This window comes from Rhipicephalus sanguineus, chromosome 10 (genome assembly GCF_013339695.2).
Source record: "Rhipicephalus sanguineus isolate Rsan-2018 chromosome 10, BIME_Rsan_1.4, whole genome shotgun sequence".
Taxonomy (NCBI): domain Eukaryota; kingdom Metazoa; phylum Arthropoda; class Arachnida; order Ixodida; family Ixodidae; genus Rhipicephalus; species Rhipicephalus sanguineus.
The window spans coordinates 132766886-132793225 of NC_051185.1; the positions used below are offsets into that span (position 1 = coordinate 132766886).

General features: G+C 44.7%; 1 protein-coding gene across 1 annotated transcript in view; it reads right to left on the bottom strand.

Moving 5' to 3' along the window:
- LOC119406748 (uncharacterized) overlaps positions 1–26340 on the bottom strand; it is a 273147-nt gene that overhangs the window by 11343 nt on the left and 235464 nt on the right. The window contains exon 2 of the mRNA XM_037673480.2: positions 3836–3877. Coding sequence (XP_037529408.2) covers positions 3836–3877 — 42 coding nt within the window. The remainder of the gene's footprint in view (positions 1–3835; positions 3878–26340) is intronic.

The window sequence follows — 26340 nt, forward strand, 5'->3', positions numbered from 1 at the left end:
GTGTGATAGTGTTACCTGGCCGGAGTCCCAAACAGATGAAGCGTATTCCATTTGAGGACGGACGTATGTGGTATATAGTAGTAACTTTAGAGACGATGGAGCAAGAAAGAAGTTTCTTCGAAGGTAACCCAGTGTTTTATTGGCTTTGGACGTTATATGTTCTGTATGTAATTTCCAGGACAACGTGTTAGTTATGTGGACGCCGAGGTACCGGTAAGATGTTACAGTTTCAAGGGGGTGACTGTGAAGAAAGTAAGTTGGACAAGTTGTATTCGAGCGAGAAATCCTCATAGACTTGCACTTTTTAATGTTTAGTTCCATTTTCCAAATATGACACCAGTGAAGAATGTTATTGAGATCAGCCTGCAGAAAATGAATATCATTGTCATTAGATATTTTACGGTAAATCACACAGTCGTCAGCGAACAAACAAATTCTGGAAGTAACAGTAGTAGGTAAGTCATTTATATAGATTAGGAATAGAAGGGGGCCAAGTACTGATCCTTGCGGAACCCCAGAATCAACCGGTGCAGTGGAAGAATTAACATCATTAGTGCACACAAATTGAACACGAGAAGAAAGAAATGCACGAATCCAGTTAAGAACTGCAGGGTCAATTTTTAGAACACTTAGTTTATATAAGAGCAGTGAATGGTTCACTTTGTCAAACGCTTTAGCAAAGTCAAGGAAGATACAGTCAGTTAAAGAAGCAGAGTCCAAATATAAATGCAAATCGTTAGTAAAAGAAATTAGTTGAGTATCACACGAAAATATCTTTCGAAAGCCATGCTGAGTTGAAGAGAAGAAGCTATTATCCTCAAGAAAATTAACAAGATGAGAAAATATTATATGTTCCATTATTTTGCATGGTACACATGTGAGAGATATAGGACGATAGTTAGATGGACTATGTTTATCACCGCCTTTATGTATTGGAATAATTGCAGCAGTTCTCCAGTCTTCAGGTAGTACACCATCATGATACGATTGTGAAAATATGCATTTCAGGATGATAGAACTGTATTCTTTGGTATTCTTTAAAAATTTACTATTAATTCCATCACTACCGTGAGACGACGTTAGTTTCAAGTTATCGATAATCGTGACGATGCCATGCGGGTCAAACGTGATGGGATCCATCGCAAAATGATTGTACGATTGAAGCTCAGGACTTTGGGTATCATTAGATGATGAAAACGACTTAATGAATGTATCGTTTAGCACAGTAGAACAAAGATGGTCGGGGACAGGATCGCCGGTGGGTGTACGTAATGACACTTTACTGGTGTTAACTGGTTTCATTATACTCCAGAAACGTTTAGGGTTAGTCTTCAGGATGTTCGGCAGGGTTACGTTGAAGAACGAGGATTTAGTAGCCTTTAGCGCTCGCGAATATGCTAAAGAGGCTGTCTTGTACGTTGCCCAGTGGGCCGGTTTAGGTGAAAACTTAGCGATTCTAAAAAGTCTTTTTTTCCTGTTAGAAAGTCGGTTTAAATATCTGTTAAACCATGGAGCTTGGTTATTGGAGTACACCCGGCGAAGAGGGATATGGAGATGAATCAGTTCAGAGACTTTATTTCGGAACAAACTCCAATTAGTTTCTACTGAGCGCCCGAGATAACCTGGTAAGAAAATGTCTAAAAAGGAGCTCAGTTCATTATTAATGGCTAGATAGTTACCCTTATTGTAGTCTCTGATGTTCTTGGACCGTTTTGCTGATGGTGCATGCGACAAATCGAACGTGAAATGCAAAATATTATGGTCGCTCAGGCCAGGCATGTGCAGTACGGGTGACGTGACAGTTTCTGATGACGTTAGTACTAGATCTATAAGGGAAGAAGAAGTTTGAGTAACACGGGTGGCTGAGGTGACAATTTGTGTTAAACCAAAATCCATGCAGGTGGTGATAAACAGGTTGGCCTCAGTTGTCGATGGGTTGGAAAGTGGGCATGCGTGCAACCAATCAATATTCGGGTAGTTGAAGTCCCCCATTAGTATGAGTTGTGAATTGGGATAACGAACCGTGACTTGATTTAAGCAGTCGTGCAAGCTATCACAAAATGACGCATCGCTTGATGGGGAGCGATAGCAGACGCCAACAATAACTTTCTTGAAATTTACATTCAAGCAGCACCACACAGATTCAATATATACTGAGTGAAAGGCGGCTTGGATGTGGACAGCGCATCAGAAGACGTCGCTGCCACATCCACCACAGCAGGCATCATAGATCATTTCATCGTAAGATGCATCCAGGATTTCCACCAGCTGCACTATACGTCGCCCTTCACTACACTTAGATTCCTGATAGCCGGGATCACGAACGGATCCGATTAACAAGTCTGGTCCAGCCGCTGGTGCTCACTGATCACGGTGATGATGACCTTGTTCAAGAACTGTCATAAACGCCTTCTACACATAAACACCGGTTCGTGAAACGTGCCTGCGTTCTCCGTCATAACGGGCAAGTATCAGCATAACAACTGTGACTGTGACTGTAACGTACGTGCAGTGCGCCTGCGCGTACCACTCAGCTCTATATATATCTAGAGAAACCTTCCTGATTTAATCTTAGTTGCGAGTAACACCTGTACTGTGCATCTGTGTTCCTTCTTTGTCCTATTCGGATTCGCGCTTTCCAGTATTGAATATTATGAGCACTGCATATCAGCTTACTGCGTCTGGTGCTGGTAACACACATGTTGCTGTTGGCATCGTTACGCAACTGTAAACAACTGGCTATATAATACATATGCGACTCTTGAATATATGAGGGTGCGTATACCACTTCCACATTTCTCTAGTGTCATTTCGTAGCGTCTCGCTCAATGTGAAAAATCCCGCCACAGTCAGCATCCCGCGAGTGCTTCGCATGACATCGATTCCCACGGTACGTGGGATATGCCGAAGATATAATTCTTTCCATTCTTCGGGTCAATGCTGCCGATGTCGATTTTTTAATGCTCCCGCATTTAAATCACCAATGTCTGTTCTCCCAATTCCTGGGTAGATATAAACTCTCAATCACCTGTGGCGCATACACGTACACCACAGCCCGTGGTAAACATGTACATGCCACACGTGTCTGCAGGGAAGGGTTTGACGACGTACTCGGCATGATTTTCACGTTATTCATGGCATTACTCGACATTCATATGCGCTAAATCATCTTACCCTCCCATGCCAATTCTGGTCTACACCAAGTTAAGAGGCGATCATGAGAGCACCCAGACGTAGGCGGCTAGATAGATAGATAGATAGATAGATAGATAGATAGATAGATAGATAGATAGATAGATAGATAGATAGATAGATAGATAGATAGATAGATAGATAGATAGATAGATAGATAGATAGATAGATAGATAGAAAAGTTGCAAGTGTCAAAGGTTCGCTAAAAAATGCGTCGCATTTAAAACAAGATGCAAAAATGTTTTGGCAGTGCTCCTTTAAAGGAGCGAGGGTGCCGCCATTTTTTTAAGAGTGTATCTGGGTTTAGCCAAGCGCAACGCTATACTTCTCTTCAGCTTGAGCACGAGCTTTTGACCGCCGAGCAGCATGAGGGGTGGGGGGGGGAGTCACGTGACTTTTTAAGCGATCGCAAGTGTACCGTCCCAAACCTTCCAAGCTCACATGACGCCAAGTGCGTACCTAGACACTTGTAATAATCAGCGTCATAACAATAAACGCGTTTTGCACTGTTCGTACATTGCGCAACTCTTATTACCATTCGAAAAAGACAGGGCGTGCGAACACGGACACAAGAAAGAAGTCAGGACACCACAAACTTCTTACCAGAAATACCACATTCTTGCGTTGTTGGAAAACAGCTTACCTGGAGCGATGCCGGAGTTGGCTTGATGCTCCTCAGAGACATCTGCAAAAAGAAGATTGAGAGTTTTAAAGACGATAGTCTTTCTACGGGAACTTAAACGCAGAAATTTTGCTCTGTCTGTCTGTCCGTCTGTCTTTCTGTTTGTCGCTCTGTCACCCTATTTAGCCACCCGGCCAAAGTTTAACCACTTGCTGAACGCCCAGTCATCTTGAACTGATAGCGCGGTTCATGCTTGTGAACACTGTCGATCAAAAAGCAAATGTTGCGCATATATGAGGCGCAACATCAATACGTGTGTGTTAGATGGTGTGTCCCTTTACTAGAAAATACATAGATACGTAATTCTAAAGACTCTAGTGTATCTTAGGCTGCGCTGAAAATGCTAGTGTTTTTGGGCTGTGCTGCAAATGCGACGCTATGACCCACATGCGGCGATTCAACATAGAGGACTCCTGTAGTACGGCCGGCAGAAGACTATCGTCTTTCGATGACCTTTGGAGCGAAGCAAGCAGATTCTGTAAGTGACGATGATGCGAAGCATAACATATGAATTCACCGTAAAGTCAACGAGGCCTACAGCGAAGCGTGTAAGCAAGATAGAAGATCAGCAATATCTACAGTCGGATGCGACTTTTGAAGTCAGTGGCATTTTCTCCTCAAAGGCGGATGAACACAAGCCTGCACGAATGGGCCCGCACTCGGGACTGGCGTCATGAGTGGGCGTCCGGTGGCTCCGCATTCGGAGAACATCGGCGCGTGCATGAGCGGGACTATTTCCTTGGTCGCTAAGGCGATCGGCTGTCGCCCTTCGGTCGTCTGGGCGTGGCTTCTCCTGACTTCTCAAGTTGTATCCGACTATAGAATGGCCCTCAAGCACAGCCCAACCAGCCGCTAGCCTTTACGTTAATATACCACTCCAACAAACGTCAGGTAAACAAACTACGCAGGTGTACGATCTCTCATTAAATCCCCCATCGAAGCGCGATTGAATCAATGCTAACGCAAGTAAGTTTAACGAAATTCAATGCAAAGATTGCTGAGGCATGCTTGGCTGTGGCGCCAAGGACATTCGGGGAAAAAGGGGGATAGAAAAGAGAGGAAAGTGAAGCGCCAACTACGAAATATTTTATGTAGGGGTGTGCGAATATCACATTTTTCGAATACGATTCGAATACGAATATCCACCTTCGAATATCGAATCGAATATCGAATATCAAAGGAAAAATGCCTCCACAGTAACGATATTTTATTTAACATGTAGCTATTTGAAAAAAACAAAAACATTAACAGCCTGACTGGCCACACTACATACACTGCTATCTCCAGAACACAATGTCCAGGCTAGCACAATGCACATCACAACACAAGCAAATATCACGGCACAATGAAAGTAATGACTAGATGTTATCATGAAGAAATACGAGTTGCTCCACATGATCAGGTAGCAGGCGCTTCCTTCTAACAGAGACAACCCCCCTACCACTGAAAAGGCACGCTCGCTTGGAACAGAAGTGGCTGGTATAGGGAGGTACATGGGGCAAAGCTTTGCCAGACTGGGGTATCTGAAGGTGCCTACAGTCGGCCACCAGTGTCTTTCTTCAGAAGTGGTCCCGCATAGTGAACGAGAGGTAGTGCAGCCCGTTACGGCCGCATAATATTGAAAATGTACGGTTACATGATCGCCAACAGCGCTGCAGGTCGGAGATGCACCAGCAATAAATCATACGTATTGGGGCGCTCGTCGCAGGCAGATATCGTGCCTCCGTGTACTTACGATGTTTTTCGCTCCTCTCGGAAAAGTTTTAAGCTATACGAACGCAGCAGAAATGTGGAAATCGAGTTATCTTATGCATAATATTCGAATCGCATTTTCGAATTTTTCGAGTATTCGAAGTTTACGAATATTCGAAACTTTTCGAATACACGATTTCCGAATCGAATACGAATATTTTGAATGTAATATTCGACCAATATTCGAAACTTTCGAATATTCGCACACCCCTAATTTTATGACAATCCCATAAGCGTACGGCAGAAAAAAGACACCTTCCGCGTATGCGTAAAGAGCCTACGTATGACGTGGAACGACATGGTGAATATTTCATGTTGTCAAGAACATGTTGAACGTGTTGGCATTCCTGAAGCACATAAAGTTTTGAAAAAAAGAAAGTGGATGACCCTATTTTTATGTCTGGTGGTTCCATGCCGCCAATTTCCCACAGGGTGGGTGCCGTCCCATGCGACTATGAACTTCGTTCTGCCGAGAACCAGGCCGAAAGTGCGCTTGTACCTATTTCACCGGTGGGTACCCGGCGGCAGCAATCCTCTGCCTCCCACAGCAGCGGCGGATGCTCGACTATTTCACCTAGGCTGTGGTGGATTAAGGTGCGCCCAGGGGTCTTTACAGAACCTTATCGGGCCACCTTTCGAGATGAGCACCCCGAAACAGCCGAGCGCCGGGTTGGTGTACTCCTCTACCCATTAGGAAAAACCAGTGGGTTCCCGGTCGGCACTGGGAATCTAGCTCGGAACCTCCCGCATTGGAAGCGGACGCTCAAGCATGTCTCCACCGCTGCGGTGGCTTATGGTTAAGCCAACGCAGCGGTGGCTACACGCCTTATTGGCTTAAACTTCTCAGGGCATATCAATAAAGTTCTTGACTGACCGACCGACCGACTGACCGACTGACTGTGTCACTGACACAATCAGACCCTGTCGTTTTGATGTAGAAGGCTTCCAGAAACTTTGGCAGTTTGTTTCTTGCTTTTGCCGAGGGTCAGCACTTCCGCATGCCTAGAAAAAAAGTCAGTTTCATTGCAAGGGAAAAGCAATGAATGGGATTGCAACAAATTGGAATGTCACACGAAGAACGGCAAGAAGTTCGAAACTTGCAGCGCGCTGCTCAAGCACAAAGGAGGCAGGAAAAGAGCACACGCAGGACGAGCGCAAACTAACTGCCAGAGCTCGACACTTCCAGCGCTCAAACACAAAGAAGAACGCACGAAAAGAACGCACAGGTATACGCAGGATGAGCGCGTACTAACAACAGAATATAATAATGATAATAATATTTGTCGTTTAACGTCCGAAAACCATGATATGATTATGGGATGCCGTAGTGGAAGGCTCCGAAAATTTCGACGATCTGGGGTTCTTTAACGTGCACCTAAATCTAAGTACAGGGGCTTCAAACATTTTCACCTCCATTAATAACTGAACAGTTGTTACTTCGTTGTGTTTGAGCAGCGCGCTCCAATTGTGGAATACGCACAACCAGCCAGCCCCTACTTTGGCTCTTTTAGCTAGCAGCTCACTTCCACAAACGCGGCCGCTGCAGCGAGCGAAGTGACCTTCGTGCGGCCTTATAGCTTAAACGCACAAGACGTTTACATACCCAGCTTTTGTGGACACATAACAGCCAGCGCCCCTGGCGGCCGCGGCGCGAAGCTAGCGCGTTTTCAATGGCACTAGCGAGTTTTTCCCAAATAATTAGGTGTAGAGGGTGAATGTCGAAAAAAATCACAGCATATCCACGGGGTGAATGATGATGAGTGGGGCGAAGCTACGGAGGGAATCATCTGTAAACCGTGAAACTCTTCCATGAAATGCGCCCAGTACATAATATAAAGAGTGTGAAACATCGTGTATATATTAAACATCAAACTTTTATTGTACTGTTGGTTCACGTGGTCCCTTCATTATCACTTGTGATCGGTGAAATGCAAGGAAGAAGTCCACTCCCGAGCGAAAGAGCGCCAAGAGCGACCGCATTCCCCGCTCGCCCTGTGCGAATTAAAGGCAAGGCTAGAGGGAAGACAGGACGCGCGTTCCACGACGCCAGGTCGGTAGCATGCCCAACGAAAGCCAACGGAACGCGATCGTGCAAGTGCTCCGGCTTCGCATCGCCTCATGGTTCCATTTAGCGTCCCAAAACCAAACATATTGCTCAAGGTGTGCCTTGCGTTTTTCGTAGAAATAATTTCTTTATCATGTACACTAAGACGAAAAGTTGAAAGCTCACTAGAGTGTATCGCCCGAAAAGTATGTCTTTCAGTGTGATTTAACTCTCGTACGGCAGGGTCCTCGCGCCGTTGCCGGTCCACCTCGCCCGTTGACGATCGGGCGAGGTGGCTACATGCAACTACTACCCTACTACTACTACACTTTAAGAAAAACATCTGGCGTTCTTTCGTTCTGCTTTTACAAAACATCTGGCGTCTTTCGTTGGTTTATTTCATCAATCAACGGCGTTTTGAACAAAATTTTTATTGTTTAATCACGCACAGGAGAAATCTCACCAGGCACTACCTTGGAGGTAAACAATGGCTGCTAATGGCAATGAGAGACAGAAGAAGTCAGCTTTTAGCTAACACTTACACTTCTACTTCTACTAACGTTTCCTACTGGAACATGCCAATGGCTGCTAATGGGGAATGAGAGACAGAAGAATTCGGCTTTTAGTTAACGCGCACGCTGCGAATTTTTTATTGTTCAACAACGCACAGGAGAAATCTCCCACCGGCACCACCTTGGAGGTCAAAGCGTAAGACTTGTTACTCACTACTACGACCACTACGAGGGACGAACGGGTGCCGCCTTAAGGAGCTTCGCCCCTAAAACGTAGACCACAGAGCGCTTCTGGGAATCTAAGCGCACGAGACGACTGCAGCGATCATGTTGCAGTAAGCTTCAATTTTGTTTAACATTACATTATGTTGAGCTAGTTGGTGCATCGTTACTTGAAATGCGTGGCGCAAGCTTGCAGCTCAGAAGAAACAAGAAGAGAAGGCCATTTCCGTCTCTTCTTGTTTCTTCACAGTTGCAACCTTGCGCCACGTACTTCAAGTTCAATTTTGTTCCCAGAGCAATTAAAGATTGTACCTAAAACATCACATTTGGCTAAGAAGTGGTATCTCTGATGAAATTTACCAGGCCATTCAGGTTTTCGACTTGGAACTAGCGACACGAAAACGTGTCTGCATGGGAGTCAGCCATTTGAGACACGTACCTGAAGCGACGGAAGCGAGCAAATGTCGTTGGGTGGAACGCTTATGCAAATTGCCTTTGGGTGTGGCAGTCATGGCGGTGGATAAATGCAGTCCCCGAGTGAGGGCGCGGGTACACCGTGGAGTGGACTTTAATTTTGTGTAAACGTCCCTGCGCTAATGTGCACGTCTGATTCCTTTGAAGGATGGAAGTTAACACATGATAGGATATGTCACACATTTGTTAAGAAAGGGAAAATAGAAAAAGAAGGCCCGTTCGGGCCTTCTTTTATAGTTAATAATGTCGAGCCAGTTTTTCCCGAATGATGGCTTGAAAAAGCTCTTAGATCCAGTACGACGCGTATTCACCGAATATTCATTATTTTTGCTCGTTTTAAACTAAAGTGCAATAATAGAGCTCCGCCGCTACGCAGCCGAGCATCGCGGCGAAGCCGGCTTCTGACGCCCTACGTGAATCGCAGCACGCGTGCACCAAAAGGCGGTGCTAAGCAGATTGCTTATTTGTTCGTCATACTTCTCTAGCACGCGCTTCGCGATGGCGGATCGGATCGAATCCAGGGCGCCCTCTGCACACACGCCTGCCATTGTGCATACGCAGTACTTATTCAACACCAGGTAAATGAAAACAAGTGTTTGTTTACCTTGAAAAAAAGCTTCTTCCGATATGTTTCGTAGAATCCACGATTACGTTGCGAATAGTGCATTCCGAGTAAATATCGGGTGCATCGAACTCGAAGAGGATCGCAAAATTGTTCGATAACAGAATATCGATTCTAAAAAGACAGGGCGTGCAAACACGGACACAAGAAAGAAGTCAGGACACCACAAACGCCGACTAACAACTGAAGAGACGCACAACGGCTGAAAAGAAAGAAGGCACGAAAACTTGTCTGCGCATGCCCATGCAACAGGCGAACCTATCAATCCGGCACGCGTGGCGGTAAACGTGGAAGATAACTGTTAAGGCATTTGATTTCATCTTTATGCAAGTTAATCGACGGTTGGCTCACGCATGCGCTACCACTATTCTCGATATGCCATGCTTCAATCATCAGGCGCGTTTCATCATTTCTATGCAGGTACAACACTGCGCATTCATCGAATTTTGGCGTGCACTTACAATCTCGACAATGTAGCGATAGATTAGAAGGTGAGCCTCCTGTTAGCGATCTCTTATGTTCCAACAATCTCTGGTTGATGGATCGGCCCGTCTGTCCTACGTAGAAGCGGCCGCAGCTGAAAGGGACCTTATACACTACACTCGTACGGCAATCAGTGAATTTGTTGGTGTGTTTTACGAAACAAACAAGCGATAGGAAGAAACGTGTCGTAGGTATACCGCACATTCATCGCGTATCTCACAGGTTAAAGAAAGTAGGAACTAGATACGGCGTTAATGTTGTTTTCACGGCTACCAATAAGCTAGGTAAGATTTGTGCCGCTGTGCAGAGGAAGAATGAGCGAGTAAAAGACAAGAAGCGGACCGATATTTGTTTCGTAAAACACACCAACAAATTCACTGATTGCCGTACGAGTGTGGTGTATAAGGTCCCTTTCAGCTGCGGCCGCTTCTACGTAGGACAGACGGGCCGATGCATTAACCAGAGATTGTAGGAACATAAGAGATCGCTGACTGGAGGATTACCTTCTAATCTATCGTTACATTGTCGAGATTGTAAGTGCACGCCAAAATTCGATGAATGCGCAGTGTTGTACCGGCATAGAAATGAAGAAACGCGCCTGACGATTGAAGCATGGCATATCGAGAATAGTGGTAGCGCATGCGTGAGCCAACCGTCGATTAACTTGCATAAAGATGAAATCAAATGCCTTAACAGTTATCTTCCACGTAGACCGCCACGCGTGCCGGATTGATAGGTTCGCCTGTTGCATGGGCATGCGCAGACAAGTTTTCGTGCCTTCTTTCTTTTCAGCCGTTGTGCGTCTCTTCAGTTGTTAGTCGGCGTTTGTGGTGTCCTGACTTCTTTCTTGTGTCCGTGTTTGCACGCCCGGTCTTTTTAGAATGAATACTTACCAACAAGCTCAGCTCTGTGTTATTCCAAACAGAATATCGATAACATAATATACTTATTATTTTATTTTACTTACGTCTCCTATTTCGTTGCTATGTGTATGTAAATAAATTGAGGATTGCTATATATGTATACTTTATATGCATGTGTACGTGCATGTACAGATGTGTAACTGCGTTTCCTTTCTTGTCAAGCCATTTTCTGTTTTCGGTCGCGCGAAATATATGTGACCCGGTTGCACCTACCACCTGTTTCATGAATCTCGTCGTGCCATATCATGTATTGTTCAACTTCTCACCCTACAAATTTCCCAAACAGAGATTGTAGTATTTATAAATAAATAAATAAATAAACAAACATGCCGGTACGAAGCTTAAGTATTGGAACGGCCGGAGCGCTCCCATGAGACGATTGGTCACTCTAAAGCTGCTTCGAAGCTGCAAATGTTTACCTATTTGTTTTTCGCCTTCTTGAGAAACGCGCCTATCAGACCAGGCCGCGTTTTAAGTGCAGCGTGGCGATAACCTACCCGGCAACGAACGGCAACTGATTCGCACTGTGTCACGGTGAAACAAGCATATCAATCATATTGGCAAATCTGCCAAGCGCGCTGTCTACATTTTGGCGTGCACCTTGCCCATTTATTTCCATGGTTTGCATTGTCTGTCACACTTAATGCACTATTTATTTACATTACTTCGATGCGCTGCAATCCAACCGGCTCGTTAACGTCAGTTTCACCGCATTGCAGCGGTGTTCTGCGGCACACGGTATCGAATGTTTATGGTGCACTGAAGCCCACCAGTCATAGGCGTATCTACCGTGTGGGGGAGGGCAAGGGGGGCTCTAGCCCCCTCACTGAGAACTGTTAGAGGGTCAGAGCCCCTCCACTTTCGACAGTGCTCGTTGGCGGCAGACTGGGAAACTAAGTCAGGCAAAGTTTCACTTGAACGCAGCAATAACGTAATTATGCAATAAGATTTGTACTACGATTCAGCTGTGACGACTGTCTTCCGTCATGCACTGTGTTCTCTCTGCGGTGCGGGCTGCCTCTTTCGCGTCTTGCGCTCGAGCATTGTAGGGGAGGCTGTCGCTCTGCTAGGGCTCTATAATATTACAGCAATCTGTCACGATTTTATTTTGTTCTGCCTGGCCTGAAAGTTACGTATTCGGCGACGCAAACACGGGCGGCAACCAGTGTACGCTTGACAGCCGATCAAATTCCCTCTTTTTTTTCAGGTTTCCTTGCTTCAAAACGATTAGCATCTCTCCATACCCAAGCTGCTGCGAGTGCATGTGTGCAGAAGTGTAGAGTACTTTATTTGTGCCTAGCCAGGAGAGCTAAAGAAGATCTGGTCTCCGATTAACCTGCTTCACCTTGCTTATCATATCGTAGCCTGCAGCGGTCGCGGCGGCTGTAACAAGGCAGTGGAGTCGAGCAAATTGAGAAACCCAGCTTTCAAGTTTGCGCCGTAGCTTGATCTACCTCACCGGGGAGATGATCAGCGTCCACGGTTTTCTGGACTAGGAAGGCTGCCCACCTGCAAGAGATTGTGTTTGTTCCTAATAATGTTTATTTCTCTCTCTACCTCTATGTCAGCAACGACGAGTTCACAGAATGTTGTATACAGGCAAAAACAGCTCAACTATAAGTAGCCGCTGCCAATGTGATTGGCGGGCAGCCTTTTGGAATTAGGTTTAGAAAGAGACACTGTCTGGCTATTCCGAAAAAAATTATTGTTCTGCACATTAATGCGCTGCTGATTATGCAGACTTCATTTTAACACCGCGAATTTCGCATACTCGTGACGTCGCCTAGCAAAGAGGCGAATTCATGGCACACCGAATATGTTTGACGAATAGCAAAGAACCAATGACCGCCGGAATTAAATAGTCAACTTCGCGCCAAATTCACATTCACACAGAAGAAGAAACACAAGACAGGACGGGCGCTCACTTACAACTGTTTATTCCTTGAGGAAACAGGCTAATATACACCCACTTCTCGTCAACACATGCGCAACATGCTCGCTTACCTAATCATGCTATCGGACACATTCTCTCCAGATACCGTACTTCCGAGTCATACAGGCTGAGTGACGTCTCGCTAGAACTCGACTAGTGATTACAGGAATGTACCTCACCTGGACGATCTTTGGATGTCAGCGGAGTTTTTGTTTTCTTTCTTTTCTCTGCTTTTCCTTTTTTTTTTCTTTTATTCAGGAAACACGTGTGTTTCGTAGGCCAAAGTATGTGCACGTGGGGTGTTGACGATTTTTTCTTTTTTTTTTCAAGAAACACGTGTTATTCTTATGTCAGTCAAAGCATGTGCACAAGCGTATTCGCGACTTATTTCGGCAGGTTTCTTACCTCTCTCTCTCTCTCTCTTTTTTATCTCTTTTTTCTGTATGTACTTTTTCTTAACCTTTTTCTCTTTCTCTCGGCTCGGAGAACGATGATATAAAAGCGCATCGAAGCCTGGTAAATTTCATCCTGATGAAGATCGGTCTCCGATCGAAACGTCGACAAATAAACAGTTTTTTTAGAAGCGTATACCTTTTTCCTAATTATTTTACGGCAACCGAAGACAGACTCTTCATAATCTATATATATATATATATATATATATATATATATACAGTAAAACCTCGGTGATACGAATCTTGCAGGGCTACCAAAAGTATTCGTATCATCTGAAATTCGTATCACCAGAAAACATGAAAAATTAGTATGCGACAATAAGAGAAAGTTGGCATACGTTTTTATTGAGTGCTCCTGAGGGCCGCATCGACGTCATGAACAGCTCGGAATGATTGCCAGTAAAGCTTTTAGACGTCAACGATCATACGTGTACTCGTAAATATACGGTGCATGCGCGCGTGTGTATTTACTGAACCAGATGTGTTGTGCCTCGTAACCGCTAGTAGCCCCTTCCTAATCTTACTATGCTTCACTGCATGACGCCAAAGTACTGCGGCGAAAATGACTTAAGAAGCGCTTTGCACACGACAGATAGAGGCCAAGCTCCTTCGCCAAGACCGTCCGCTTCGTCTTACGGGGTCTTCGTCCACCTTTAATGGGACTTCACGACGGACCCGCAGCCAAAGTTTCAGTCTTGTTTCATAGAACGTCTGATTTCGGGGACATGGTTTGCATCGACGTGGCAGGCACGTGTTAACACTGTACAAAGACGCTGCTGCCTCGAGCACAAAAGCACGCGTGAACGCGTCCTACAGAAAGAGCGCGATGTTAACGTCATCTGTAATCTAAACGCGAAGGCGCCTGAAGGCCTCCAAGATTCGCGCGCACTATCTCGGAGGCAAATCAGTCCGCAACAACCGAACTCCAATACATTGCAGGCCAATGGGCCTTGGCCGGGACCACAGAAAAATTCGTATGACCCCGAAATTCTTACGTGCCGTGATCGTATCACCGAGGTTTTACTGTACATAAACGGCGGCCAGCGTGAGAGACGCGAGCCCCTGACCCGCGGACGAGTTGATACGCCACTGCCACCATAGTGGAAATGGGCAATGCCACGTAGGTAAAATAATTAACCAGTACGTAACGCTTGTTCCTTAATTATAGGCCAAGTGGACGCGCAATCTCCAGTCAGGATACGACCATCCAGGCGTCTACTGAATGCACTGGTCGTCCTTGGGATCACTGTTCCTGACGTGGCTCACTTATTTGGTTCAGAATTTCAATACTCGTTCACGAACTCGCAGACATTCTACAACTGCATTTCAGATAGAAAGTTGCTTTATTTATACAGGACCTGGCGCATGCTTATGTGTACTGAGCACAATAACCGATGGACGCGCGAGCATAGAAGACGTGCGCAAGAGCATCTGCTATTCGTGCAGAAAGGTGTGACCTTTCCGTCTAGCCTTGCACGGCATCGGAGGTTGCGGAGGCGCAGCCAGAAGTTTTTTCGGGGGGATGGGCGGAGGTTAAACACCGTAAACCACCATGCATGTATGAACAAATGTATAAACCTTTACAGGGTTCATACATTTGTGCAAGCATTATTATTATTATTATTATTATTATTATTATTATTATTATTGTTGGTATTATTATTATTATTATTATTATTATTATTATTATTATTATTATTATTATTATTATTATTATTATTATTATTATTATTATTATTATTATTATTATTATTATTATTATTATTATTATTATTTAGAAAACAAAGATGTTGAACGGCCAGTCGGGTCTGTCTCAAAATGGCACTCATAGAACATTAATCGTCCGTGAAAGTTCCTAAAGGTGTCACGCTTTTGTCTTCGCAATGTGTGTGCATTCCGCTGTTCAGTACTAGAGCTGTACTTAGCGAGTCTAAGAACAGACTCTCGAGGAAGAGTACCGAAGCGGGGCAGAATAGTGCACACTGAACCACGTACATCAGCGTTCCACCTGCAACACTCAAAGGAATATTCTTTCCCGGTAGTTCAAGTGACGCTCTTTATATTCAGTTTCTATAAGAACGGTCTTATCGTTAGCTATGTTGATCCTGCGTGGCATACCTAGTGATAGGTTTAGTAATTATTCTTGGGGTTTACGTCCCGAAACCTCGATATGAAATGAGGGACACCGTAGTGGAGGGCTCCGGAAATTTCGACCACCTGGTGGCCTTTAACGTGCGCCTAAATCTACGTACATTGGCCTAAAGCATTCTCGCCTCGATCGGAAATGCGGCCCGAAAGAAAGTGCTTTGCATTAAGAAAGTGCTTTACCTTCACTCGTGTTAAACCGATGCACTATGGTGAGCAGACACAGTGACTGCTTAACACGTGAGATAATTGAAGCGGAGAAGATTGCGCAATTGGACGACACCAGTATCAGCAACCCGTCAATAGCATTGTCGTCCAAGGAGCTAGAATTCTTGGGCAACATTTTTTTTTTAAATTCTGTACATAGTACTCCCGGTAGCTGTTAATATGAATGTGAAGCACTTTCTATCTGTGGTATCCTGCGTGACTCGGTACTTTGTGACTGGTTATCTTGCGTGAACACGGTATATATCTGTGTGCAGTGCATCGTTTTTTTTTACAATAAAATAGTGGAGAATCAGCGCTGTGTGCGTCTTCTTCCGCTGTGCTGTTGTTTAATGCAGTGTTCCTTGAAGTGCCTACAACCAGCAAGCCCAACTATCTGCACTTTTCTGATTTAAGCACTCACCCTACTTCAGTATCAATTTAATGGTTTCAATTGGTTATTTGCACATGGTCACATTATTCATGGTTACCTGCATGTCACAGAGGCCAAACAAAAATGGTCCCAAAACGCTCGATGCGAGTCTTGCCAGGTAGCGTTCATCAGCAGAATGAAATATCCGCCTCCTCAGGTGAGACCGTGCACTTCCGCTTCTCAGCCCCCGATGGGAGTCGAGGAAACGGGCTGCCGAAAGCACATTTATCTGTGGTCCTGCACGCTCAGTTTCCGGTATGGCCGCTGCCAATTGCCGCTTCCTGTGTCCAGAGCCCCATGGCGGAAGACGCTCACCTCGCTTCCTCCGACCAGTGCCCACCGGAAGACCGCTGATAAGCGCACATTCGGTCGTTTCAGCCGAAGGGCAACCACGGTGCATGGCCATCACTCAGACGACAAGTCGTCACTCTTGCAGAGCTCACAACGCTTGATGGCCTTCTTGGACCGCGAGATCCAAGCGCGCTCAAAAAGCAATGCTTGGCGTCAAAAGTATAACCATGAAATTCGCACAATCGCAATGCATTTTTTGTTTGGTGCTCGTGTCTCTTTTCCATTGAAAAGTAACGATAAGCAAGGACAATATATCGCGCAATATTCTAACAGATAAATTCACCAGAACTTCTGCATCAATTATTCCCTGTTGGTCGCTTTTCGGGCCTTCGATGTTGCACGCTCATTTACCGCAATTTTTCTTCTTCACAATAAAAATTATTGCTTTATGTTAGAACATAACCTCAGGCAGGGCATATTGATATTGGATGATGGCATATCACTTTCGCATCTACATTGATCATCAAATCTTTAATACAGTGATTTCTTTTTAAAAGCACGGAGATCTTGTGTACACCAGGGACTCACCTATAGTCAGCATCATAAATAATTTTGGTGTATATCAACCTAGCGAAACGGCCGCGAGTGCGTCATGAGCGTGGCATGTAAATTATGTCGTACATGACACGCGTGTCATGATTTTCATGTTACCACCTCTAATTTACGTTCGTCATACAGTCGCGTCGCGCAATACCAATTTTGGTGTAAATCAACCTAACGAAACGGCCGCGAGTGCGTGATGAGCGTGGCATGTAAATCATGACATACATGACGTGCATGTCATGGTTTTCATGTTACCACCTGTTATTCATGTTCTTCATACAGTCACATCGCGCAATACCAATTTTGGTGTATATCAAGCCAGCGAAACGGCCGCGTATGCACCATGAGCGTGGCATGTAAATCATGACATATATGACATGCATGTCATGGTTTTCATGTTACCACGTGTCAGTTATGTTCGTCATGTAGAAATGTCTCGTCATACCAGTTTTCGTATATATCCATTCATTTAAACGGCCGCGAGCGCCCCGAGACCACGTCATGTAAATCATGCCGCACATGACATGCGTGTCATCATTTGCACGTTAGGACCTGTCATTATGTTCGCCATGAACTCTTGTCACGTCATACCAGTTTTGGTATATATGAAATTAACGGAATGGCCGCAAGAGCCCCAAGGCCGTGGGATGTAAATCATGCTGTTCATGACATGCATGTCATGATTTTAATGTTATGACCTGTCATTTATGTTCATAATATGGTCATGTTATTCCATACCAATTTTGGTATACATCCGATTAACGAAACGGCCAGGAGAGCACAAAGTCGGAGGCGGCTAGATAGATAGATAGATAGATAGATAGATAGATAGATAGATAGATAGATAGATAGATAGATAGATAGATAGATAGATAGATAGATAGATAGATAGATAGATAGATAGATAGATAGATAGATACGCTCAAACTCGCAGAAGTTCGCTAAGAAATGCTTCGCATTTAAGAACCATATAGACGGCAAGGTAGGTGAATGACATGCTCTAAACACGCTAAAATGGGTTCCTGATCCTCGACCCTTCCTAAAAAGTGACTACATATGACTCCTTGACATATAGAAATGCCTAGGAAAGATAGGGCGAGCTGGTTTGTCGTCCTTGAATTGGTATAGCGCATTACGGGAAAGAAGAAACGACAGAGCAGACCGACACGAGAGGACAGAGCGCTAACATTCAACTAAGCTTTATAGACAAAAATGCATCGAATATGTAACTTGCGCAAGCATACAATAAAAACGTCACAGACCAAGGATTCATAGACGGTTCCCCTGATTAAGGAAGGGCACTTCGTGTTCAGATAAAGCCGACGAAGGGGCTCTGATACACGTCATGCCAGCTCTTGCTATACATGCGCTTCTAATATTTCTAGAGTGATTTGTGACGTGTGCTTTTATGCCACTTTGACATTGATCAAACAAAGGGAAACATCAAACTTCCCGGCAGTGAATTCCATTGTGTCCTTGAATTGCTTTGTGGACATTATAATGGTGCTCTTTTAGCCTTTCATTAAGGCAGGGCCCCGTTTTTCCGATATACCTCTTACCACGTGAGAGTGGCATCTAGTAAACAACCCCCGCTTCACATGGCACAAACCGGGTTTTGTGCTTGGTTGATCAAACACAGTGGCGCGTGATTTGAGAGGACTGAGTGCTTTGCAAAGCCGCTGTAACTTATTCGGCGGCGAAAACTCGCCTATCTTTTTTAGTCGGTGGGAAATGTCATGCACGTAGGGTCAAACTGCGGGTGCTTTTCGGTAGTTGTTCGCGCCGAGTGGCTACGCCAGGCTCGCTTCTACAGGGATGCCGAAGGCGTTATAAGGCGAAGATGAAGTGGCGGGAACTGTCAGCTTCAATTGACCGAAAAGCGGAGTACCTGTGGCAGCATATGCTCTTCCACCTTCGTGCCATGACCCCTAAGAAGGTGAATGCGACGAGCAACATTGTACACACATTGGGCGGTGTTCTGCTGCCTGAACCGGTTAGACGCGTGTTCGGCCGCGGGCCCGAGTTCGCCACCGAACAGACCAATTCGCCGCCCGATCTGCTCACCTACGTCAGGCAAGTGGCTCGACAGATTCCTGAAGGAAAAAGCGAGAGGTGTTTTGCCGATGGCATCGATGTGATTACGCGCATTATGCCTTCTGCCAAAAAACTGCCAGTTGAGAAAGTCGTGGGGTACTTAGAGGACAATTCGCTCGCCCTTCTGACAAAGAGGGAGGTTTTGTCGTTTTGCCTAACTCTTTATTTATTGAGAAAGCAACCACAGCCGTTCATTCTGTTTTTAGAGCTGACCGCCGTCAGCGAAGTTAAAGCAAAAAATCTGTGCGCCACCTTGGGTTTTGAAAAGCTTGCCAAAGCAGTGGAAGGCGCTTAGCCTTCACATGCTCTTCACGGAAAAGACACACAAGCTCGATTGCGGGTGACAGAACACCGTGGCATTATTCCTCCAAGAAAGGCTCAACTTGCTCCCGATCCCTTTCTAATAAGGAATTCGGACCTTTTGGTTAACTTCCTCGAACACAATGACAGGGGCTTAAAAGCATTTTCGGTCGATATCAAAGATTTATATTACTCTTTGCCGCCTGGGAAGTTGTTACATTGTGTTGACGATGCCATTGACTCATTTGGTGCTTTAGCCTTCCAGAATCTCACGGGTGTACATAACTGCTACCTGTTAGAACTTCTTGTCCTTTCATATCAAGTCGATTTTTGCATCATTTAATGATCGTACGTACTCACGGAATAGTGGTGTCTGCATGGGGCCATGCCTCGCCCCGATTTTTACGCACACATACCTTGCATTTCATGACCGATCGCTGATTGCTGATTGCTGCGGGCACTGTGCGGGTGTATAGTCGATAGCGCGAGAAAATACACGTTATTGAACGTCATTCGTGGTCGTCAGCTGTTTTGTGTGTTATGAGGACGCGAATTTGATTTGAAAAGGAAGATCGCGTCTATCTTCAGTATGCGACCCGTAAACATGAAGTCGATCGGTGAGCTCTGTCTTGACTAGTCTTTTTACGGCAAGAGTGTTGCGTTCTTAGGCTTGGGAGGCTGTTGCCGGAACTCGTGGTGGCTTCTGACAACATGAAAACAAATGTTAGAGGTTACTTGAAAGAAGTAGCTAATTCGTGTCTCTTTTTAAAAACGCGTTTTTCTTTGGAATATCTCTGTTCTGTTTCCCGTAAAAAGTTATACAAAGATCTAGTAGATACAGTTCTTCCTGCTCCTCTTTATAGAGCAATGTACCGTGTAGGCCCAGGTCAGAATGTCTTAAGCCGAGTAAAAAAAATGGAGGTAACACCTGGAGTAAAATCCTGTTTCTTCAAATTACACAGTGCAACATTGCCTGTCAAAACATGGATGCAAGAAAAGGGCTTATTCGTTCCTTGGGGAGACCTTTGTTTACTCTGCAGGAAGCCGGAGACAATCGAACATGTTTTTCTTGACTGCTGGGATGCGGTCTTTTTTTGGGACGTTCTTCAACGCACTTTAAAAAAGGATTTGCCCCTCGACGCCTACGGCATCAGGTTTCTCCCGGTTGAAAATGAAGAAGGGGTACCATTCGATCTAGTCATGTTACTGGGCCTGCACAGTATATGGCAGTCAAGAATGGCGGTGCGCCATGCTGATATTAATGCACGTCCGGTTCGACAATACTTTTTCGAGTCTATATGTTCATTTGTGGAAACACAAAAGGTCCAGGAAGATGTGCCGGATTGGCTTCATCAAGTAGAAAGCCTTCTACAGATGAAGCAATTTTAAGAAGCTTGCAAACTGCATTTTTTTGTTATATTTTTTATTTTTTATTTTTTTTTGTTCTTTGCACGGTATATATTTGTTTTCACTGCTGTATGTATGTACATAGGCAATAAAGAAAGAAAAAAAAAAGCGTGGCGTCGTGGCAGAGATTTCGCCTGAGAATCTGATGGTGGCAGGTTCGATTCCTCCTACGGGACGTTTTTTTTTTTTTGTCACGGCTTTTTTTTATTGCAATAGTGCTTTAGTGTCTACCTTATTCCAGTGGCAATTAGTTTGTGCCGTAAACTAAGTTGGCGATGCGTTAGAAGTTGCCGATGTTCGAGGCTTCGAAGCATGCCTCTGTTGGCGTTTCATAAACCAAAGGTTTACGATCACAAACACTTTCTTTTGTTATTACTGAAAGCTATCCTATTAACTTGCACTTTAAAGTGACAGCTGTGGCGTCTACGCTCGGAGAATTATGGTTTAGAGACAGTTATATATCGCTGTGCGGCGTCGGCCAGAAGCTCGCCCTAGTTTGTACTCCGTCTGCTTAGGAGGGAGTTCCCAACCCTGTTCACGCTACGTCGGGGTGGGAGTTCTGTGTATTGGGAACACTATCTGAGTAGCAGAGAGTTCGCGGTCTGTTCTACTCAACTAAAACTTTTTGTTGGGCTAGTTGGTGCATTTTAGAGCGGTGAATAAACCGCGTCAACGAAACAACCACAAGAAAAGACAAGGACGTACGCCTACTAACAACTGGTTTTATTCGAGGCACACGGGGACATATATATGCTCAACTCTTGTCAGCTCTGATCACATGGTAACCATAAAATCGATAAACGTTGTACGTGAAGACGTATGTTTAACAAAAAATGGAATAGTGATTTGTGAAACGTGGTGTAAACAACTAAAGTAAAATGAACACGTGACAAAAAATGTATGACTAACAGAAAATTTCAATGCGCCAACATACTTCAACGAGCCAACATAGGAACACCCATTAACAGGCATTTCTTTTCCTTAATCCCGACCATGCGCAGTTGTCTCCAAATAAGGCGGGGTTTAACTAAGCGCTTCTAAAAACGATACCTCGCATTTATACAATGTTTTAGATGGATCACTAACACATTCCAGGTCCTTTTTCTTAATGAAGAAGGCCTCTTGCAGCTCGCGTGCTACGCTGTCATTACTTTTATCCAGCACCAAGGTGTCCTTTAAACGAGGAGAACATCCGCAGGCTTTTCGGTAGGAATGTCTGTTGAAAAGTTCCTCAGCCTACTGCAGTTTTATCTTGGTTCTACGTTAGTCCAATATGAAGACCGAGTGTTCGTGTGTTGATCGTGTGTTGGATAAAACGTTTGACAAGAACAAGGTGCTTAAAATATTTAGGTACGTCGACGACTTTTTGGTAGTGTTAAGTAGACAGCATGCTTCAGAACATTCAGGCACCATACAGGAAATTCTACAAGTGTTTAAAGAAAATAGCCACGGATTAGAGTACACTTTTGAACTCCCAAAAGATAATAAACTGCAATTTTTAGACATTCAGCTTTCTTTGGAAAGAAAAGGGGTACAATGGATGTACAACCCTCGAGCGCAAAAAGAACTTTTGTCCTATCAGTCGACGCACTCGAAGACAGTTAAAAGAGGGATTGCCACAGCGGCTTTGGAATCGGCTATCAAGAAATCCTGCGAGCCTTGCATGGGAAGCAGTTTTCGACACCAGATCGAACGACTAAAAAAGGCAGGCTATCCTCAGACAGTGCTAACAGCAATAGTGGAGTCTCTTCTCCAGAAAATTAAAGGTAAGAAGACAGGAAAAAGTACACCAGAAGAAACCAGGAAAGTAAGGCCTGTAGTGGTACCCTACTCTCACCGCGTAGCCCACAATCTAAAAAGTCGCCAATAAGTACAATGTGCCGGTTGTGTTCTCGGCCCCTATCAAGCTCGCCCCCCTGTGCCCTCGGATTAATAATTGTAAAAAAAACAAGATTACATGCGGAACCCAGCATGTAAGACCGTTTGTGACGTGCAAAGAAAGTGTCGTTTATGAAATCCCGCTCACATGCAACAAGGTCTACATACACTGCAAACGCAAACTAGCCGAATTGGGCGTTTTAAGGGCTACAATCCTCCTTAATACTACCTTCATCTGGACAGTACTACCTTAAGGTGTAATGAGGTGGGTGTAATAAAGTTCTGCGTCCTCAATTTTACTTCGTTAAGAAATTATGTGGAAGAAAGGAGGTAAATTCACTATATGACGCCATTCGTCGAATGGAGTTCCAAGAACAAAAAACTCCCATCTCATAACCTCTGGCATGTTTTCTCTATTTTTTCCGAAGCTTTCCATAATGCCTTCAGTGCTGGCGGGCATGTATGCAGCTGTGCGGGGGAAAGAAGTAAAAGAAAGAGGCGGCATGCTTCAGCGCACTAAAAATCCCTTGCACAGATAGCCCAGAGAAAGAGATATACGCGACCCTCCGAACGGCTGGAGAGGAAGCGAGAAAGCCCTTTGGCCTTGGCGGCTGCAGCCTACTGCTACTACTGCGGCCCGCCCCCGCCAGGTCAAAAGCAAGCCAGACGAGTCGCTACCGAAGTGAAATGGGACAAAGCTTCGCGCCGCATGCGCGCGCGAAGAAAAAAAAACAGAAAAAAGCGAGGAGGGAGTCGTTCCCGCGGCGGCGCGATCGTCGTAGCTAGGCCGGCTACGCCAGCTAGGCCTTGTGAACGCCACTTCTCAAGCGATCAGCTGTGTCGGTCGTGTGTGCGCGTTTTGTGCCTGCAGCCTCACTGTGTTCTCGCCGCTGGATGTGATATGCGTGGTTTGACGACAGTGCGACACGCTGCGCTGCGAGTGCGATAATCGCGAGGGCCTGTCGACTCAAGCGAGCGTGCCGCTGTGCATTACCAAGCAGATGATGGGCACCCTGCGTGCTCGGCACAGTCAGGAACAAAAATGGTAAGTAATACTGATGTTCTCTCTCCTTGCGGGCCCTTATCGTCGCTTATGCACCTGTAGATGACCTTCTGCACATTGTGACGCTTGAAAAGTGCAATGAAAAGCAAAAAAAAAGGAAAAGTAAAATCAGCATGTCAAGCTTGCGAAATGCCCGCCAGCGCACCATGAGCGTGGCATGTAACCCATGCCGTACATTACACGCATGTCATTCATTGTTTCCATGTTACCAGCTGTCATTTATGTACGTCATACAGTCACGTCACGCTATACCAATCTTGGTGTGATATCAAGTTAAAGAACCGGACGTGAGTGCACCAGGCTCCATGCCGTAAATGACATACATGTCGTTATTTTCATGTTACTATATGTCATTTATGTTCGTCGCACAATCACGTCACGCTATATCAATTTAGGTGTATGTCAAGCTAGCGAACCGGCCGCGAGCGCACCATGAGCGTGGCGTGTGTACATGACATGCATGTCATTATTTTCATGTTGCCAGCTGTCATTTATGTTGGACGTACAGTCACACTGCACAATACCAATTTTGGTGTATATGAAGCAGGCGAAACGGTCACTAGCGCCCCCGAGACCATGTTGTCAAAATAACGCCATACATGACAAGCGTGTCATGATTTGCACGTTAGAAACTGTCGTTTATGTGCGTCATACACTCTTGTGACGCCATACCTATTTTGGTAAATTTCAAGTTAACGAAACAGTCGCAAGAGAACCAAGGGAGTGCCGTGTAAATCATGTGGTTAATGAAATGCATAGCATGATTTTCAAGTTAAGACCCATCATTCATGTTCTTCATGCAGTCGTGTCATGCCTCACGAATTTTGGCATACATCCCATTAACGAAACAACCACACGAGCTATGAGTCGTAGGCGGCTATATATATAGGTAGATAGATCCGTTCAATGTCGTAGAAGTGTTTAACAAATGCTTTGCATTTAAGTCGTTAAACTCAGATAGCAATGATGTGTGATGCATGTTTTGGAACTTCTGTGAATATCACTCATGCTTCATACGACCAGTCAATCGACCCAGGAGTGCGCCCTGATAAAGTTGTTTGCACGATATAATTTTCTTGCCTGCGATAAAGCATGAATGAGGCATGATGCTTTCAGGGAATATACATTAGAGCAAAAGGCCACGGTTATCACATTGTCACATGAAGGAATGTGCATAAAGGACAACTTTGTTTTCGATTTATTCTTTTCTCTAACTTCATTTGTTTGTTTTAATCCTTCACCATCGTGTCAATTTGCGCACATTGACATGTGACAAGACCGTGCGCTCTCATTTTGCAGCATCTACCTTGGATACAGTCAACTACCCTGGACATCTTTCTCCCGCCATGCAACTGTGAGAACCCACCGAAGCACAGATTGTCAGGAAGTGAAAGACTTTTCGGCTACAATTTTGCATTGCGCACTCTGCCCGTCTCCTGAAATAGCATATTAAGGTACATAAGCACTGTACCTTCATACATATGCATCAAGGAACAGTGAAATAGCATATCAAGGTACATTAACATCATTAGCTTGGATTCATTTAGCTAGAACGAATAAATCATGTTAAAGCTATACAAAGACGGCCATATCATGTGACAGACATCTGCTAAGTGCCGTGTGTATTGTGAAGCACATGCGTTTTATGGTATTGAATGAATGGATAAATGTTTATTCCAGCAAAATACAGAAGATGGGCCTCAAGTGAAAAGCGACAACGGTAGCTTGAGAAGTGCACAAGGCCCAGTAGAGCAAAAAGAGAGACAGAGCAGCAGAAACGTGTGCACGTTCAAAGGCAAAACATATACGCATACAAAAAGAAGTAGGAAAGACAAAGCAGAAGAAACGTGCACATTCAAAGGCAAACACCTACGCCATCTGCAAAGTGACAAAATCAAAAAGGGTAAACATTTACGCTAGTGAAAACAATAAAATCAGAAAACAGTGAAAACAGAAAAGAAGGAACGGCCATTCAACGGCATGGAAGGAATGCAACTTCATTGGTCAGGTATCAACAGTGGAATTTGCCAAGGTTACATGTGCATATTCTTAGCCATTAGGAGATGTGCAAGGCTAATTTAATCGCATTGACATAAGTCGGCTGTTGAGTCTGTTGAACCATATTGTTGAATCATCTTGTTTATTCCCTCTCGTTAATTTGCTGTTTTGCATTATGTTGCCATAGTTTTCAAGGTCAATACATAGTATCATGACTGTTGACACAATTTGACAAGGTGAAAGCGCTGTTATTGTGCCCAGGCCTTAGTTTATCCTCATTAGAAGTGCGCTGTTTATTTTTGCCATGGTTCAGTGCCAAGTTGCCCAATATTCACTCCTAAACAGAGTAGGTGCAGTTAATCAAGACCTTGCTAACATTCACAACCCTTTTAAACTGTACTTATAATGATAACTTTACTGACATCAAAAACTACCCACATATGGTAAACATGGCAAGAGTTCACTTCTGGTGGTGTTTCGCATTTTTTTTTACATCCGTTTGTTTTTCGCCCTGTGCACACGAAGTGAAACGCCCACAAGGAAATACTTAGCAGCATCTCAATTTTGTATTTATTTCGTGTTTTGACAAAATGTCTGCAATAAGGATAGTCAAGTGCGAATCTTCGGTAA